At 37.7% G+C, this 19,456-nt stretch overlaps 4 protein-coding genes and 1 long non-coding RNA gene across 5 annotated transcripts; 2 read left to right on the top strand and 3 right to left on the bottom strand.

The window, feature by feature from the left end:
* Positions 1-317: 317 nt before the first annotated feature.
* LOC105975238 (sesquiterpene synthase 31) lies at positions 318-2,936 on the top strand. The gene is made up of 7 exons (XM_013000417.2): positions 318-530; positions 646-919; positions 1,018-1,378; positions 1,600-1,818; positions 1,907-2,045; positions 2,131-2,376; positions 2,474-2,936. Exons 1-7 carry the CDS (start codon positions 420-422, stop codon positions 2,765-2,767), a joined length of 1,644 nt encoding a protein of 547 aa, XP_012855871.2. The 5' UTR covers positions 318-419; the 3' UTR covers positions 2,768-2,936.
* A 251-nt stretch (positions 2,937-3,187) lies between these two features.
* On the top strand, positions 3,188-11,405 carry LOC148772548 (uncharacterized). The gene is made up of 2 exons (XR_016030423.1): positions 3,188-3,552; positions 7,914-11,405. It is a non-coding gene; the product is annotated as an uncharacterized LOC148772548 (long non-coding RNA).
* On the bottom strand, positions 4,448-6,457 carry LOC105975298 (cytochrome P450 71D7). Its single transcript, XM_013000477.2, has 2 exons — positions 5,292-6,457; positions 4,448-5,210 (listed from the first exon to the last, which is right to left on the bottom strand). Exons 1-2 carry the CDS (start codon positions 6,225-6,227, stop codon positions 4,605-4,607), a joined length of 1,542 nt encoding a protein of 513 aa, XP_012855931.2. The 5' UTR covers positions 6,228-6,457; the 3' UTR covers positions 4,448-4,604.
* Positions 9,878-11,953, bottom strand: LOC105975344 (salviol synthase-like). Its single transcript, XM_013000534.2, has 2 exons — positions 10,994-11,953; positions 9,878-10,720 (listed from the first exon to the last, which is right to left on the bottom strand). The coding sequence occupies exons 1-2, from the start codon at positions 11,891-11,893 to the stop codon at positions 10,082-10,084; spliced, it is 1,539 nt and encodes a 512-aa protein (XP_012855988.2). The 5' UTR covers positions 11,894-11,953; the 3' UTR covers positions 9,878-10,081.
* A 5,589-nt stretch (positions 11,954-17,542) lies between these two features.
* Positions 17,543-19,456, bottom strand: LOC148772547 (salviol synthase-like). Its single transcript, XM_088820830.1, has 2 exons — positions 18,551-19,456; positions 17,543-18,308 (listed from the first exon to the last, which is right to left on the bottom strand). The coding sequence occupies exons 1-2, from the start codon at positions 19,454-19,456 to the stop codon at positions 17,670-17,672; spliced, it is 1,545 nt and encodes a 514-aa protein (XP_088676956.1). The 3' UTR covers positions 17,543-17,669.

The following is a 19,456-nucleotide window of genomic DNA, read 5'->3' as shown; positions in this document are numbered from 1 at the left end:
TCATTAGTTCAATAATATAATATTTCACTTAATTAATAAAATTTTACTACAAACGAGTGAATTAATTTATAGAGGTTAACAATATCAACTAACTATTAATGTTTTAGTTAGGAAAATATTCATTTGATTTCCATCCACTTAAATTAACTAGTCACAGTAAAAAATCAGACAAAATACATGAAGTTTCTAGGAAATTGCCACAATTCAAACTTTGCTGTTGCATATTGGGAAAAAAACAACATAAATAAATATTATAATACATCATATATACATCTCTCCACTATAAATAGGCATGCAATATTTCATTCTTAAGCACTCACTTCAACCAGAGCTTTAGCTAATTAATTTGCATCCAACAAAAAAATCTTACAAAAAAAATAAATATATATAAATTTATATATATTTATCTTCTTGCTACAATGGCTATCGTCTCTGTCGACGTTAACAAAAACGAAATCGTTCGACCGGTCGCTAATTTCCCTCCTAGTTTGTGGGGTGATGTTTTTAATTCATTCACCATGGATATTCAGGTATATCCATCTCTAATAATATATATGCAATATGTTATATATATATAGTAAATTAAATATCTAGGGTTAAATAATAATCCATGCAAATACTAATTAAATTTCATTTGTTTTGCAGTTATCAGACATGTACACTGAAGAGATTAAGGTGTTGAAGGAAGAAGCAAGAAATATGCTGATTTCGTGTGAGAGCAAATTGTCGGAGAGACTGGTTTTGATCGACACGCTCGAACGCCTCGGTTTATCTTATCACTTTGAAAATGAAATCCAAGAACAGCTCACGTTAGCATTCAATGGCCATCTCAAACTCGAGCCCGAAGAAAACGATGATTTGTTCATCAACTCATTGCAGTTCAGATTGTTGAGGCAGCATGCCTTGGATGCACCTTCATGTAATTATTACTAAATTATTAATTAATTTCTGTATAAAACTATTTATAATTAGTTATCTGTTGTATATTTAATTATTTCGGGATATTTTTATATGCAGCCGTTTTTGAAAGATTTGTCGAAAATTACGGCGAATTCGATGATGTTAAGGGTTTGTTAAGCCTATACGAGGCTTCATATTTGAGAAGAACCGACGAGGAGATTTTGGACAAGGCCTTTTCTTTCTCGAAAGCTCATCTTGAATCGGTTGCTCCTAATTTACCCGAATCGTCCCTCAAGAAACACGTTTTGCGTGCTCTCTATCAATCCCACGTACGTGGCATTCCGAGAGTCGAAACGCACTTATTCATCTCGCTGTACGGAGAATTCGAATCAAAGAACAAGTCGTTGTTGAGGCTGGCCAAATTGGATTTCAACTTGCTACAAATGCAGCACAAAATGGAACTCTCTGAAGTTACAAGGTAATTGATTAGATGCACGTTTACAGTTAAACCTCTATAAATTAATACAGTTTAATTTGGACTAGGGAAATTCTATTAATTTAGTGAATATCAAATTATGGAGTTAATATTTTAACACGTTTTCACCGAGTCGGGACCGAGAGAAACTATTATTTAATCGAGGTTCTACTAATTAATCATTAGTTGATCTAATTAATTTGTTGCATGAATATATAAAATAGGTGGTGGAAGGAGGTGGATCTTATTTCAAAGCTTTCATTTGCTAGAGATAGAGCTGTTGAGTGCTATTTCTGGACTGTCGGGGTTTATTCCGAGCCCCAATACGGGATTGCTCGAATCATGCTCGCTAAAACCATTTGTATGATATCTGTTATAGACGACACATTCGACGCATATGGAACAATTGACGAACTCACAGTTTTCAACGATGCCGTACAAAAGTAATTAGGGTTCCTTCTTTATTTTCTTTTATTTATTTATTTATTTATTTAATGTGGTACTAATAAATGGAGAAATGTGTATGATCAGGTGGGATATAAGCGAAATCGACCGACTCCCAGAGTACATGCAGGTATTGTATAGAGTTCTTTTAGATCTTTACGAATCCTTCGATGCAGAGTTATCTCCGAAAGGAAGGTCGTACGCCGTTCATCATGCTAAGGAGGCGGTACGTATAGTAATACTATATTTAATTAACTATTTAATTTAAACAAAAATCCTAATTATGTGTATTATTATCGATGATTGAGTAGATGCAACAAATTGTGGGGAGTTACTATGCCGAAGCAAAATGGTTTATCAAAGGTCATTTGCCAACGTTCGACGAGTATATGAGCGTTGCTAAAATCACCTCCACTTATTATGTGCTCACCACAACATCACTTATAGGCATGGAAAACGCGACAAGCCAAGTGTTCGATTGGCTTTTGTCTAAACCTAAAATTGTCGAAGCTAATGTCACAATATGTCGTGTCGTTGATGACGTCGGCACATATGAGGTACGTATTAATATAATTAATTAATTAATTAAATCTACATATTATATATATATGATATAAATTAATTTTATATGTTGAATGATATGAAAATTAATAGGTTGAAAAGGGAAGAGGGCAAGAAGCAACTGGGATTGATTGCTACATGAAGGAGCATGGTTTATCAACAGAAGTCACTATCGACTTATTTTACGAAATGGCTGAAAATGCATGGAAAGAATTAAACGAAGGGCTGATGGATAATTCCGTGACGATGGAAATTCGCATGCGGATTTTCAATTTGGCACGATTGATTGACGTTACTTATACCCACAACGGAGATGGATACACACATCCGGAGAAATTGCTCAAGCCTTCTATCGTGGCATTACTTGTCGATTCGTTCGAAGTCTAAACTTCTTCTTTAATTTGCACAATAAAACGTATGTTAATGTACGTAAATAAATAATTTATCGATTTTTTTTTTGTTCTAGTTTAATTTCTTGTAACTCATGATGTTGTAGTCTTGTTGTGTAAGCAAGCCATGATGTTTTATCGTTTAATAAGTTATTTTATCATTCAAATATGTTGAGTTCATCGATTACAATAAAAGATTCACTAATTGAATAATCTTCTAGTGAGAAAATATAGTTTTTATTTTTCACCCTGAAAAAAAAACAAAACGAATAATTTATTTTTTCTCGTTAAGTTTAAAAAAGTTCAATTCAAGGTGCATTGTGAATCATTTGTTATATTTAGTAGGTGTAAAGTGCTATTAATTATTTTCACTGGGGTAAAGTGCCAAAATGCTATAGTGCAAGGGTGCAAAGTGAAATCGTGCTTGAGAGGATAATTTATCCGTTCGGATGAAGTTTGGTATCTGGGCTTTCCCCACTAATGATAAATGGGCCCACAATTGGGTTGATAGTTTATCAGCCCACAATCCCACTTCACCCCCCCCAGAATGTGCAATGACAATATTACCCCCACTTGGCCAAAGTGCTGGTACTGCTCCAGCACTCTCCTCCTCCGGCGGGATTCCCAAACTCACACACACGAGCAATCGCGGCGGCGATTGGAGCAGCAAATGAATCGGCGGCGGCGGAAGACGGAGAATTCTCGTAAATCCTCCACTTATTTACGGATTTGCCACCGCTATTTCCTCAACAACCCCAATCCGAGCTCCGATTTTATTCAAAGGTACAATTCGTTTATCCCCCTTTTTTCCTCTTTGATTTGCTATAATTTAGCATGTGTCATTAATTCCATTATTTTTCTTATAGTATAATTTCTTCTTACCTTGAGATCGTAACTTGGAATTAATTGTTTAAATTGTCAAGATAAGATAAAAGATGTTTGATTGACTAGATAAAATTAAATACTCTAATAAGGTCTTATTTGGTTGTCAAGATAAGCCATGATTAACTAGATAGTTGGACTTAATTTGATATTTGGTATCCTCAATAAATTATCGGGTCGACCTCATGCCTTATCTTGGCTTATCTTGCCTTCATTAGATTATTTAATCTTATCTCGGCTAATCTTATCTTGTCAACCAAACGGGACCTAAAAATCTAATTATTTTATCAAACCATGGGGGACGACCTCCAACAAGAAAACTCCTAAAAGGCAAGATAAATCGTGATAATATTATATTTGCGGGTTGATCTGTCAAGATATTGGGATACCACACTTCGAACAAACTCCAATCATTTAGTTACTAGTAGCTAATCTCCCCAACCAAACGATGCCTAAGAATATATATATTTTATTTGTTTTTCATCTTTGCACAAGTATTAAGAATGTCAATAAGTGTGTCTTGATTTTAAGAGAAACGCATTAAAAAGACTAAAATAACCTTGATCCTTTAATGCCGTGACAAGAGAGAGCAAGGTTAGGAGTAATACTTAGAGTTTAGTTAATAAAATTAAAACATAAAAAATGCATTTAATTCGTTATTGGAAATCTAATAGACAGATAATATGGAACAAAATATTTTTTTAAAAGAGACAAAAATATTTTTTAAAAAGAGACAGTTATTACAGAGAAACAGACCAAATATTATAATATATGACCAATACCAAGAAGGCCTGACTTTTATTGATCAAACTTAAAGAAAAATATAATCTCCTATATCCCAATGTTTCAACAAAGTAAGAACTTGACAATTATTCCAGGGAGAAAATAACGAAAAACAGACACCACTAGACAAATGGAGGTAATAATAATAATCAAAGTGAAGGTCAAACTCTTCATAATGGTAGGGCCACCACATAAAGATTCTCCTTCCTCTGAGCAGTTATTCCAGGATTCTCTGTCAGGTCCATATTCCCTGGATCCACACCATCAGGCAGTTTCCAGTTGAAGCTGTACAGAAGCTGTGCCAAGAAAAGCTCGACGCTCGCCAGGCTAAACGTAATTCCAGGGCACATTCTTTTTCCGGAACCGAACGGCAGATACTCGAAATCCCCACCCAAGAAATCCCTGGAATTGTTCTTCTCGAACCTCTCGGGCTCGAAGCTGTCGGGATTTTCCCAGTGCTTTGGATCCCTCTGAATTGCCCAGTTGTTGACCAATACCTTCACATTTGCGGGTATCGTGTACCCGTTTACGACCGTCTCTTGCCTGGAAGCCCTCGGGAGTAACGGGACGGGTGGGTGTAGCCGAAGAGATTCTTTGATCACCATTTTTAGATACTTGAGGTGTTGGGTGTTGCCTTCGTCTATTGGTTCGGTTTCCTTAAACGCTTCTCTTACTTCAGCTTGTGCCTTTGCCATGACTCGAGGGTTCCTCATTAGCTCCGTCATTGTCCACTCGATTGCTGTCGATGACGTGTCGGTTCCAGCAGAAAACATGTCCTGGTACACACATAAACAGTTAAGCGGTTATATTGTTTTAATTGTGTAATAACATGAGTTGGAGTTGGGGTGAATACTCACTTGAAGAACGGCTTTGATGTTGTTGTTTCCGATGGGAAATTCGAGCTCCCCGTTTTCTTGAATCCTCAAAAAGACATCAACCAAATCTTCATTACCATCATCGCCATTCCCCCGTTTTACAGCCGACTCTGCATTTTCGGTAGCCATTTTAGCCAGATTCGCCTTATGCTCGTCGATTATACTATCAAGAATCTCGTCAAGCTTGCGCCTCATCTTCAACAGTTTGAACCTACCCTTACTCAGGGCATTGATTATCTTCGAACCGGGAAACAGATCGGAGATCTCAAACCCGCTTGCCATTTCAATACCTTCCTTCAACAGCTTGATCAGCGCTTCGTTATCCTTGGACACCTTCCCGAACGCCGCCCGGCAGGTGATGGAGCTCATCAGCGAGAATATCTTGTCCGTCAGATTAATGGGTTCCCCGGAGGCGGCGCAGCGGCGGAGGGAATCGACCAGACCCGAAACCTCGTCCTTTCGGATCGAGGCAAACGACCGAACACTCTTGGGGCTCAGCAGCTCCATCACGCAGATCTTGCGCATCTGCCTCCAGTAGTTTCCGTAGGGGCTGAAGGCAATGTTGGTGTAGTCGTACCACATGATCTCGATCCCGACTGAGCGTGGCCTGTCGGCGAAACTCGGGTCGTGCTCTTTGAGCATCTGCTTCGCGATCTCCGGCGAAGAAACGACGATGGTGGACACCTGGCCGAGCTTCAAGTGCATTAGTGGACCGTACTTTTTCGACAGTTCCCTGAAAGAACGGAAAGGTAGCGCGGTGAGGTGGTGGAGGTCTCCGATTATGGGGAGGGGTGTAGGGCCAGGTGGCAGGTTTTTAACAGACTCGGATTTCGATTTCCGCCATTTTCTTATTAAGAGAAGAATTACGGGCACGAAGAGTGCGAGAGTGGTGAAGTTCCAAGAAAACTCTAAATCCATCTTTTCTAGAGAGAGAGAAAGATAGAGAGAGAGAGTTGGTGGTGTTATGGGGTTTGCATGGTGGAGGGATTTATAAGGTGATCTTGAGAGAGAAAACGATGAACTTGTGCATACTATTCTTCTTCTGGTATTTTGTACAAAATTGAAATTTCAGAGTCAAGCGTTTTAAGTACAAAAAGTCTTATTTAAGCTGCTTATGTGTCGTAATACTATTGGGCGGGATTAGTTACCTTTGGTTAATAATTGCATTTAAAATGAAGGCGGGTCAATATTACTGTTGGATAAAGAATCAAATTTTCTGTTGAAATAGATTAATATATTTTTTATTGTTATTATTAGTCTTCTAGTTTGAACTTTGAATAATAATAAATACATAGACAAAAGCATCATATTGGACCCGGAACCCTAATTTTTCAAGGAATATATATAGGAAAATATATATTGGTAGACAAAAATACTGTCGTTTATTAGTTAATACAGAGAAAATATGGAAAAAAACCCCTCAAAAGTGACAGATATTTTAGAACTTAGAGAGTATTCTTTTAAACGATGTATAGTCGTTTTCAGGAATTAATAATGTGTGTATTCTTTTTTGACTTTAGCATATTTTAAGAGTTGATAAGTTGTTACATCTTATTTTTAGAATTAAATTTTAAAGTGTTTGGATAATTAACTTATTTGATATTTTTATTCATTATAAGATCTTAAATAAAAATGTTATTTGCTGGCCATCGGCTTATTTTTTTTTTTAAATTAAGATCTTTAAAAAAAAATTATCAAACACTTTGGAAGAGCTTATAAGCTCCTAAACATCTTATAACCTATTTTTAACATCCTATAAGCTTAGCCAAACACCCTATTAGATGTTAATGGATTCTAACTTTGGTTTTGAATGTTGACTACTCTTTTTATTCAATTATAGGGTTTTTTTTATAATGGAAATAATAAAGGGACTTTCTAAGTAATTCGAAATAACACATAGTTTTTGTATATATGTGTGTAGACATGGTCACGGGTCGGGTCGGGTCGGGGTTTGGGTCGGACGCGCCGAGTCCGGGTCCTACTTTTTGGGGATGAAACCGACCCGTGTGAAGGCGGATCCGGGTCCGGGTCGGGTCCACTCGAGTCTTTCTGGGTCCGAGTTGGACCTGGATCCAAAATCGGTCTTTTAAATTTTTTTTTTTGAATCTTGACAGTTCGAAAAAAAAAATTGAATTCAGTTAGACCGGGTCCGGGTCTGTTCCAGGTGGACCTGAGTTTCTAGCCGTTGAAAATAAAAATAAAAAAAATTAATTTACGAACCGGGTCCGGGTCCGGGTCCGGTCCGGTTTATAGCCATTGTATTTTCAAAATAAAATAAAAATTATTCGGGTGGACCTGACGGGTCCTCGGGTCCCTCCGCTGGGTAGACCCGTCGAGTCTTGGGTCCAATAAATCAAGACCCGAAACCGACCCATGTAAAGTCAGGCCCGGGTCCGAGTCCAAGGGGTGCGGGTCGGTTCTGGGGCGGGACGGGTCCAAATCCGGGTCGGATCTGGTCCGAGTCCAACTCGTACTGTGGCCGTGTCTATATGTGTGTACATCAAATGGGATATAATTAAGCGACGTAGATCGAGTCCGGGGACCGGGACTACATGAAGTTATGCTATAGAGTTGTAACAGATCTTTATGAAGCCTTCGATGCAGAGTTATCTCCATAACGTAGATCGTACGACGTTCATTTCCATATGAAAGAAAGCCGAGGTTTCAATTATGCACGATTGGTCGACGGATGCGCTTATCTAGAGAGAGTGGTGAAGACTCATACCGTAGCATTACTCATTAATTCTTTCCATATCTAGACTCTCCTATATTAATATATAGGAGTAAATTACAAAAAAAATCCTGAACTTTGATTAAATTACAAAAATCATTTCCATCTATTTGTAATTATCAAAAACCCCATGAGGTTTGTTTCCGTCTTACACCAGCCCCTTACAGTGTAACTTTTCACAGAGATTGTACACATTTTCTGTTAAAAGTTCGATCAACAGTTAATTTGAGGGGGATTTTGGTTATTACGGATAGGTGGGGTATTTTTCATTATTTAACCTAAGTTTAGGGGGATTTTCGTAATTTACCCAATATTTAGTAGGTAGTTGATTAACAACTTTAATTTGTCTTACGTTTCACAACTAATATAATAAATTGTTATAATTTAAGTAAATAAAAATTCCGTCGATAAATCCCGCGAAAACTAGGATACGACAGTGAAGTTCGTTTCAGTTAAATTCAGACTTGCATAAAGAAATAAGTTAACAATCGAAATGAAAAATCCAGCAGAAAATTTCCAGTCAAAATTTCAACAAACAAACACATCCAATTCCAGATTCCGTGTTCTGGCCGTCGTGATCGTCGACTGCTCAGTCATATCCAAGCCGCCGGAGCTTAGTCTGGCGAGCAATTTCCAGTCAAAATTGTAAGTCTCTGATTGGTTCATGGATTTCAAAATAAGGAAAATGAATATGTAAAGGAAAAGGAAATTAATGACTTTTGAAATTTCAGGTGTGTTTGGTTCCTAAGTAAAATGGATATGAAAATGGCTTTGTGGAAAATTATTTTCCTTACTTTTGTTTGGTTTCTAGGAAAGAAGGTGAAAATAGCAATGAATTATTAAATGAGTAATTTTATTTTCTATCAAAGACGTAAAAAAAATGTTATATTAGAAAAAAAAACTGTGAATATGAATCTAATTTAATAATTTATTGTTATGATGTGTGTGAGAGAGAAAATGAGAGAGGAAAGAAAAGAGGGAGAGAGACTGGAGATAAGAGATAAGAGAATAGAGGGGAGAGAGAGATGAGAGAAAAGAAGAAAAAATGGAGAGAGGAGAGAAGAAGAAAATTACATGGCATTTTTCTCACTTTTTTTTTTTGAGGAAAATGCATTTTCCTAGTTTTATTGTAATTTTTTTTTGCCACTTTTTCCTCTTAATTACATTACCTAACACTTTACCTTGCAACCAAACATGAAAGTTAGTTTACCTAATAATTCAACTTTTTACTTATCATTTTTCTTGAACCAATCAGAGCCTTAAGAAGGTAAGCTAACGACAGCTCAAAACTCGCTAAACCAAAAGTCATTCCACGCGCATTCTTCTTCCACCACAAACGAAATATACTCAAAGTCGTTTCCCGTGAAATCTTTTGGGTCATTTTCGAATCTGGGGTCGGCCCAAATATCCGGATCTCTGCCCATGGCCCATGCATTTACCCGCACTTTGGCTCCGATTGGGATGATATACCCTTCGATTTCGGTATCCTCTCGTGAAACGCGTGGGATTAACGGGATCAGCGTGTGGAGCCTGAATCCTACCTTAGGTATTTCAGTTTCTGAACATCGGATTCTCCGAATTTTGGATATTGTATTTAGTACCCCTTTCTTATATCGAAATTCTAAAAACCCACACATACCATTTTATATTGACAATAGCCCCCTTATAATGCAATTTTCCAGCACAATTAGCACGAGTGCAGGGCGTTTTAGACTGAAAATAAGCCAGAGATGGTAACACGCCACAAATAATCGAATTCAGGTGCGATCGTGTAAACTATTTTTGTTCAAGCGGCAATCCACAAAAATTGAAAAAAAAACTAGGCGGTAAAATGCCACTAACCACACGTTTTTTATCATAAATAACTCAGTTATACTTATACATGTCAACACAGACAAATGTTCAAACAAAAAGAAAAGGAAAAAACAAAGCCAGTTAAACAACCGACACGATGATCATTCTGAACAAACATTCATCAATACATGAAAATTAAAATAAAACACCATACAACTTCCGTTATTTCTGTGAAATTGCGCAACAATCATTTGACAGACGGTGGAAGTGGTCGTTTAATAACCGGAACAACAAACAAATCATTGTTTCTCCTGGCTGTGACCCCAAATGATTCCGACATATCCAATTCTTCATGCTTCATTCCAGGTGGCAACTTCCAATCAAAATGGTAGAGAAACATAGCCAGTGGTAGCTCTACATTTGCCATACCGAATGCTATACCGGGGCATATTCTCCTACCAGCACCAAACGGGATATATTCGAAATGATTACCCTTGTAATCAACCTCCAAATCCTCATCGAGAAATCTCTCCGGCTCAAAGCAACCTGGATTACGCCAGTACTTAGGGTCTCTGTTAATAGCCCACGCATTTACGATGATTTTAGTATCCACCGGTATCTCGTATCCATTAATCTCGCACTTCTCTCTGCATTTTCTTGGAAGCAACAGAGGAAATGGCGCATGAATCCTCAGTGTTTCTTTGATAATTGACATTAAATATTTTAGTTCGTGAATTCTCGATTCATCGACGTATCCTCCTTTATCGTCGAAAAATCGTCTCACCTCATCTTGTGCCTTTTCCAGGATTCTTGGATTCTTTAGCATTTCCGCCATTGCCCAATCCAACGCTGTGGCCGATGTCTCACTCCCACCAGCCAACATATCCTGATTCAACAGCAGATAATTTGTTGGAATAATACACTTTATTTCTAAAATAATTACCCTCAATTAAAATCTATTTCATGAAATTATACCTATTAAATTATATATATATCAAGTAACTCTTAGTCTTGCCCTTGTTTCAATCATCCATCTTTTAAATTTAATTTGATAATATGGATCAATACTCAATCATCCATTTTTTTTTTATTTTTTTTTTGTGACGAGCACACATAAAATAAAAACCTAGGATAAATACATGAGAAGAAAATAACTGACCATGATTACAGCTTTAATGTTGTCAGTTGTCAACGGGATATCAATCCCGTCGTCGCCGCCCTGGAATCCGAGAAGAACATCTAACAGATCAATATCTGATGTTTGCTTCTCGTTCTTACTGTATCTGTGTTCATGGATGATGTCATCAAGTATGCAATCAGCTTCTCCGTGCAGCTTCTTCACCTTCCTCCTCAATCCACTCATCATTTGAAGCAACTTGATCGAAGGATAAACATCCGCAACATTAAACCCCGCCGCCAACACGATAGCTTCTTTGATTATGGATAGCAATCTCTCGTTAGCCTCGGATTTCTTACCAAACGTTGCCCTTGAAATGAGAGAATAGGCGCAAGAGTAGAGCTTCTCCGTCAAATTAACTGCTGCAGGCTGATCCTTATAATCCAATAACCATCTAGCGAGATCAAGAAACGCCTCTTCTCTTATCGAACGGAAAGACGAGACGCGCTTCATGCTCAGGAGCTCCAGCGTGCAGATCTTCCTCAGCTGCCTCCAGTAATCACCGTACTCGCTAAACGCGACGTTCGTGCAGTTGTAACTGAGAATCTCCATCACGATGATCGACGGCCTTGATGCGAAGTTTATGTCGTGGGTTTTCATCACCTGCTTTGCGGCGTCGGGTGATGAAATTATTACGGCCGAGAGTTCGCCGAGCTGAAGGTGCATCACCGGCCCGTATATCAGGGCCAATTCGTGTAGAGCAATGTGGGGAAGAGAGCCAATCAGATTGTGCATATTCCCTATCAGAGGCAACTTCCATGGCCCTGGTGGCAGATTTCGAGTTGACTTTTTTGTTCTGATCAGCTTGAAGATGAAGAAAATGAAAATGGGTATGAACAAGGACACAAGAATTGGCAGGGATAATGGAAACAAGAGATCCATCAGGGCTATGCCAAGTTGATTTTTTTCTCTTCTTTTCTTTTTTTTTGCTTATGCAAGATTTGATATATATATATCTGATATGCCTAATTGGCCCAACCCAATGGGTCTACAAATTATTTACCTACTGGGCCACGAGCCCAATATCGAAGACCACTATCACCGAGGCCCAATCACCTTCAAGTAAGGTTTGGGCCCGACAATCTCGACTAAGCTATAAATAAAGGTTTGAACTCATTCCTTAAGGTACGTCCTATTAACTGAGCAATACTACAATACGTATTCTCTGGACTATTTCTATGATCAGCACGTCTGACTTGAGCGTCGGAGGGGTTTCCGCCGGATCAACCCCCGGCGTAGTTCACGTGTGTTCATTTCGCAGGTACCTCAGGATCATCAAGTTGTCAAGCTACTGATCTGCTTTGCTCTCCCAGTTCATTTTCTACACTACCCCAGGTGATCTACATTTTAGCATCATCAATATCAAGGTTGTAAAAAGCGGTAATCGGGTCGGAGGCGATCAGGGACCTACTCACGATTAATCGGTGCAGCGGTGATAAATCGGAAATTGCCCCTCCATTGTCACTTGCACATGGAACGTGTGCAACTGAGGGAATATTTTGGCCAAAAACTGGACTTTTAAGTCATTGGTGCAACAAATTAGTAAGTTGATGACAATGCAATTCTTTTTTTTCTGGAGGGCGAAAGTGCAAAAACGACCTAAATTTCGGTGGCAAAGTGAACTTAACCTTAAAAAAAAAGCCACTTGAGATGTACATCTTCTGTTTCCGTCAGGATTAATGAACTGCAATTACTATTACTGGCACAAACCCCCTTTGTTATTATGATAGAGACAAAAACTCTCGTGATAAAACAATGGACAAAATGCACTTTGCCCCCTTTAAATTTCTATTTTTTGCACTTTTTCCCCTCAAAATAAAAAAAATGGATATTCCCCCTTCGAAATATTATATTGATTGCACTTGCCCCATATGCCAAATTTTGGCGGGCATTGTGCAACAAAAATAATATTTAAAGGGGCAATGTGCAAAAAGGTAATGTTTTTTTTAGGGGCAACGTGCAATAAAAATCACATTTAAAGGGGCAACGTGCAACAAAAATACTCAATTACGATGAATAATCCATTGGAATTTTTTTTTGTTTTATACCCCTATAGAATTCTTATTATCGCACTTTATCCCCTCAAAGTTTTAAAAAGTAAATGGCCCCTTCAAAATGTTAATCTTGTTGCACATTGCTCCCATAGCAAAATAAAGATGCATTATTCACCGGAATTGAGTGTTTTTATTGCACATTGGCCTTTTAAATGTTATTTTTTTGTTGCTCGGTGCCTACCGAAAATTAGGTGTTGGGGCAAAGTTCAACCAAAACAATATTTCGGATGGGGTTATCCATTTTTTGAATTTTTAGGTAGGAAGTGCGAAAATGAAAATAAAAAAAATAGTGATACTAAACCGTGAATTGTGAGTTTTTGTTACAGTGCAATAATTGAACTCCAAACTATATATTAAAATGGAGTAATTAAAACGAGTATTAGGTAGCTTATACAAATATTTAAGATAATATATCTTCACACTTATATCCGGGCTCAGTTCCGCTACTCTAACGAGCAGATTGAATCACAATATATAATTATTAATTGATATTCTCCATCAAACATGGGAATCGGGTCGAAAAATTTCGGCTTTTGTGCAACAACCAAATATTCAATTAGGGTAAATTACAAACACCCCTGAGGTATGGTTAAATTACAAAAATCCCCCTCTTGTTTGGATAATTACATATACCCCCTCAACTATGATTTTTTCTTACACCTCCACCCTTATGGTGCAAAATTCAACATAATCATCTAGATTCCGTGGAATGTGCTCTAGTTTGTACTCGTTTTGTGTAAAAATACAGTTTTCCATGCACCACAAACTGATATATACAAGCTAAAAAACACATATTACGATCATCTAGCTTCATAATGTAGAGTTCGAATGGGATAAAACGGGTACAATAGTGACAATATTCCATATAATCTCGAAGATTCCACTAAATTTTAGGAGTTGAAGGGGTGGTTGTAATTATCCAAACAAGAGGGTGTTTTTGTAATTTGACCATACCTTAGGGCTATTTGTAATTTACCCATTCAATTATAACTAGTTGATAATTTTTTTTAATATTTTATTTTATTGTTGGAGCAAATTGTGAATAGTTAATGTGATGGCGCAAAATGGGAGATAAATTGCAAGTGAAAATCATTAAAATATGAGAGTCTCGAGGTACATAATAATTAGGGTAAATTCCACTTTACCCCCTCGTACTCTGCTCGAGAATCACTTTACCCCCTTGTACTCTCAATTTCATTGATTTACCCCCCTATACTTGTACAATTTCCCAATACAACCCTCTTCGTCAACTTTTTTCGATTTTGACTCTGACGCCGTTTGGTCAAGAGTCAAAATATTGACGTAAATATTAACTTTTTTCGATTTTGACTCTCGAGTTTAGAAAAGAGAAAGTTTCACACATTCATATATTTGTTTTCTTTGCACTGGGTGGAATCGATCAATTTTTTGGTCTTGATTTTTGCAAAGTTAGGGCTTCAATTTGGGGATATCTTGGAAGGAAGTGGTGGGAGAAGAAGAAACGACAATATATATTGATGGAGAAGAAACGACGCGTTATAGGCAGTGGCAATTTTGTAATTTACAGAGTTGACCAAACGACGTTAGAGTCAAAATGGACAAAAGTTGAAGGAGATGGCTGTATTGAGAAATTGTACAAGTACAAGGGGGTAAATTGATGAAATTGAGAGTACGAGGGGGTAAAGTGATTCTCGGGCAGAGTACGAGGGGATAAAGTGGAATTTACCCTAATAATTATAAATAAAATAAAATCACATGCCAATTGTTAATGCCAAGAAAAAAAATATTAAAATATCAGCCTCGAGGAAGAAGATTAATAAAATAAAATATAATCCACATGAGCTGTACATTTTCCGGTAATTCGTCACGATCAATTAACTTCAATTGTAGTTATTATTTTATGAGTTAATTATATTCTAACAAAACCGAACAAACATTTTAAATTCCAATGAACTTAATAATTTCCAATAAACCGTTTAATATTAATCTCCAATAATTTGTTGTTTGGAATGGAAATAAATAATTCATTGTATCGACATATGAGCTAATTTTTTCCCTTTGTTTGAATCATACTGCGACAAGGTGAGGTAGTATTGTTTATTGACCAAGTCTAAAAAAATTGCATCAGCTATCTATTACTTTAATTTTCAAGTCACTTTCGTTTATTCATAAAAAAATCAAAATAAAAAAGCCAATTTCGTTTATATATATATATCTATTCTCGTTGAAAACTAACTAATTGGGCAAATAACACTTCAACCCCTGAAAAAAATCCATTATTCGTACTAACCCCTCAGAATACGAAAAAAGTTAACATCCTCTTGATTATATTATTATAGTTGCAAATTGCCCCAAAAGTCAAATCCAGGTAGTGTTTTTGCTGGAATTGAAAATTTAAAAGGGTACTTTGGTCTTTTGAGCCTATAGCTACTGTTAGAATCCATGGATTCTAATTGTACGAGAATTAATAAAACTTGTGCCACAAGTTTTCATATACCGTGAGCTAAAGAAGGGAAGAGTCCTTGTAGCTTTTAATTCTTTTAATTTGTCATTAATTGATTTATAATATGAATTATTCTTCTAAAGAATTTCCTTGTATTGAAAATATTATTTCCTACGTAATTAAAAGTTTCCTAACCCTAACGGACTCTATTTCCTTGTAGGAGTCTTATAACATGTAGAAGTATAAATACAGCAACACGGCGCCTCAAATCTCACGCCTTCTTGGAGAGAAAAAAATACACAGGATATTTTCTTTACTCTCGTTTTTATTGGCGTCTTGCTGGAGAGAAAAATATTTCTCTTTTCCTCGTTGCTGTTGCGTGTTTTTTTTGGAGAAAAAATATTTTTCCTTTCTTTGTTGCTCCTACAGCTTTTTCATCGAGAGAAGTTCAAGAGAAAATATTTTTCCTCTCGTTTTTATTGCTCCATCGTGATACGTGATTTTCATAGAAAATATACCGGCTTCAAGTCTTTGTGGTGAAGACACCAAGATTCAAGGAGTATCACAAGTTTGGTTCTTCTATACAAAAAGAAGATCGGTTCTTCGGGAGAGGGGCTTAAACAGATCTCGGGAGGAGATCGATCCGCCGACTGAGGGATTCAGCGTTGAAGGGAGTTCAACCGTGCGGAGCAAAGGACGTGCTGCAAATTGAAGATTTATAATTCAGCGTAGTATACAAGAACGGCGTCAACAAAGAGGGAGTCTTTGTATTTTGATTAAGTCCTAATATTGTATTCGTAAAACTAAAAATTAGTAAATTTCATTTGCATGTCCCCGTGGATGTAGGGTACAATTGTATCCGAACCACTTTAAAATTTGTGTCTTTTTATTTACTGTTTCATTAACTGTTGCAACTCTTCGTAAAACAGTAAAACGGTATTTAAAACTGAGTCTGGAATTCATCGGACACAAATAATTTATATCTGCACGAAATAAATTCGAACAATTGGCATCAAGAGTCTGTCACTAGATACACTTAGTGAGATTTTGGGATTTAATTTTTTAATTTGTTTTGTGCAGATATGCTTCATCGTGAAGGAGCGTCTACAGTACGACCACCTCTCTTGGATGGATCAAATTACTCTTACTGGAAATCGAAGATGAAGATGTTCATCAAGTCCGTTGATGAACGAGCTTGGCGTGCCATCGTGACTGGTTGGACCCCGCCCATGGCTAAAGGAACGGATGGTATGCAAACGGTAAAACCAGAAGAAGCATGGACTAATGAAGAGATATTACTTGCCAATTACAACTCAAGGGCGATAAACTCAATTTTCAGTGGCAGTTCAAACTGATAGCATCGTGTGAATCAGCAAAAAAGGCATGGGAGATCCTACAAGTGACGTATGAAGGCACATCAACTGTTAAAACATCTAAGCTGCAGATGCTAGCCACGAGATTTGAGAGTCTTCATATGGAGGAGGACGAGACGATTTGAAATTATGTTTTGTTTTAGAATAAGTGGCCTCGGTTTTATGTTATTGTAATTTTATATTATTTTATTGAAGGATACATTTGTCATCGTACCTTTGGTCAAAGACTAAAATCACAATGGGTCGAATGCGTTTAAAAAAATCTCAGGGATTTTTTTACTAGTTTATTTATTATGGGATATTTGCTATTTTGAGATTACACAGACATACTATTTGGAGTTTACTCATTGTATTTAATACCCCTGACTTATATCGAATCTCTAAAAAACCCCACATATTATTTTATATTGACAATAACTTATGATGCATTTTGTTTTGTTAGCGAAATTCAAACAATGTTACAAATTAGGGACGTCGTAGAGGAGAAGCAAGATTCGAACCGTAGACCTCTACACTAGTAATAGATGCTATGAACTATAAATATAATGCATTTTGACCTGGAAATGTGTCGAAGACGGTAACATGGCATAAATAATTGTGTTCAGGTGCTATTAAGTATTAAGTATAAACCAATGTTTTTATTCATAAATAACTCAACTAAATATACATGTCAACACACAGACAAACATTGATTCAAGCAAGAAACAAGCAAATTTCACAACTAACAGTAAATGATTATTCTGAATAAACTTTCATTAAGCCATGTGTAAATTAAAATAAAACCAATAACTTCCATTACGACGCATCGATCATTTGACAGGCGGCGGGAGTGGTCGTTTAATAACCGGAACAACAAACAAATCATCGTTTCTCCTGGCTGTGGCCCCGAACGATTCCGACATATCCAATTCTTCATGTTTGATTCCAGGTGGCAACTTCCAATCAAAATGGTATAGAAACATAGCCAGTGGTAGCTCTACATTTGCCATACCGAATGCTATACCGGGGCATATTCTCCTACCAGCACCAAACGGGATATATTCGAAATGATTACCCTTGTAATCAACCTCCAAATCATCATCCAGAAATCTCTCGGGCTCAAAGCAATCCGGGTTACGCCAGTACTTAGGGTCTCTGTTAATAGCCCACGCATTTACGATGATTTTAGTATCCACCGGTATCTCGTATCCATTAATCTCGCACTTCTCTCTGCATTTTCTTGGAAGTAGTAGTGGTAGTGGTGCATGAATCCTCAGCGTCTCTTTGATAACCGACATCAAATATTTCAGTTCGTGAATCCTCGATTCATCGACGTATCCTCCTTTGTCGTCGAAAAATCGCCTCACCTCGCCTTGTGCCTTCTCCATAATTCTTGGATTCTTTAGCATTTCTGCCATTGCCCAATTCAGCGTTGTGCCTGCCGTCTCACTCCCACCACCCAACATATCCTGATTCGCCGATCGACAGCAGATTCGTTATTTATTAGTACTCGCTTCAATTATTACGTTTAATTTAGCACTTAGCTAACCATTTTCCGCCACTTTTTTTTTTTTTTTTTAATTATTATTATTAATAATAACATTACTTTTCATCAATGTATAAGTAGGAAATACAATAGGATATGATAGATTAATATCTAAAAGCACTTAGAAAAAAACGAAGCGAAAAGTTACGAGAAGGGAAAACCGACCGTGATTACAGCTTTAACGTTTTCGGTTGTCAACGGAATCTCGGTCCCGTCATCCTGGAATCTCAGAAGAACATCGACCAGATCATCTTCTTGCTTATTCGTAGCAGCATTAATGGGGGATGCTGATCTGTGCTCATGGATGATGTCATCAAGTATGCAATCAGCTTCTTCATGCAGCTTCTTCACCTTCCTCCTCAACCCACTCATCATTTGTAGCAACTTGATCGAAGGGTAAACGTCCGCAACATTAAACCCGGCCGCCAACACAACAGCTTCTTTGATTATGGATAGTAGCCTCTCATTTTTATCCTCGGACTTGTTGCCGAACGCCGCCCTCGAAACAAGCGAATAGGCACAAGAGTAGAGCTTCTCCGTCAAATTGACGACAGGGTCCGTATAATCCCCCGACGACGAATCCAGCAACCATCTAGCGAGATCAAGAAAAGCCTCTTCTCTTATCGAACGGAAAGACGAGACGCGCTTCATGCTCAGGAGCTCCAGCGTGCTGATCTTCCTCAGCTGCCTCCAGTAATCACCGTACTCGCTAAACGCGACGTTCGTGCAGTTGTAACTGAGGATCTCGGTCACAATGATCGACGGCCTCGACGCGAAGTTTATGTCGTGGGTTTTCATCACCTGCTTTGCGGCGCCGGGTGAGGAGATTATGACGGTGGAGAGTTCGCCGAGCTGAAGGTGCATCACCGGCCCGTATATCAAGGCCAACTCGTGTAGGGCACGGTGGGGCAGTGAGCCAATCAGATTGTGCATATTACCTATCAGAGGCAACTTCCATGGTCCAGGTGGCAGATTCGGCGTTGACTTTTTTTCTCTGATCAGTTTGAAGAAGATGAAGATGGATATGAACAAGGAGACTAAAATTGGCAGAGATGGAAACATGAGATCCAT

Source organism: Erythranthe guttata, chromosome 1 (assembly GCF_056151865.1).
Source record: "Erythranthe guttata isolate IM_541 chromosome 1, IM_541, whole genome shotgun sequence".
NCBI lineage: Eukaryota > Viridiplantae > Streptophyta > Magnoliopsida > Lamiales > Phrymaceae > Erythranthe > Erythranthe guttata.
The sequence above is the reverse complement of the archived record's forward strand: the minus strand, read 5'-3'. Positions and strand labels throughout refer to the sequence as shown.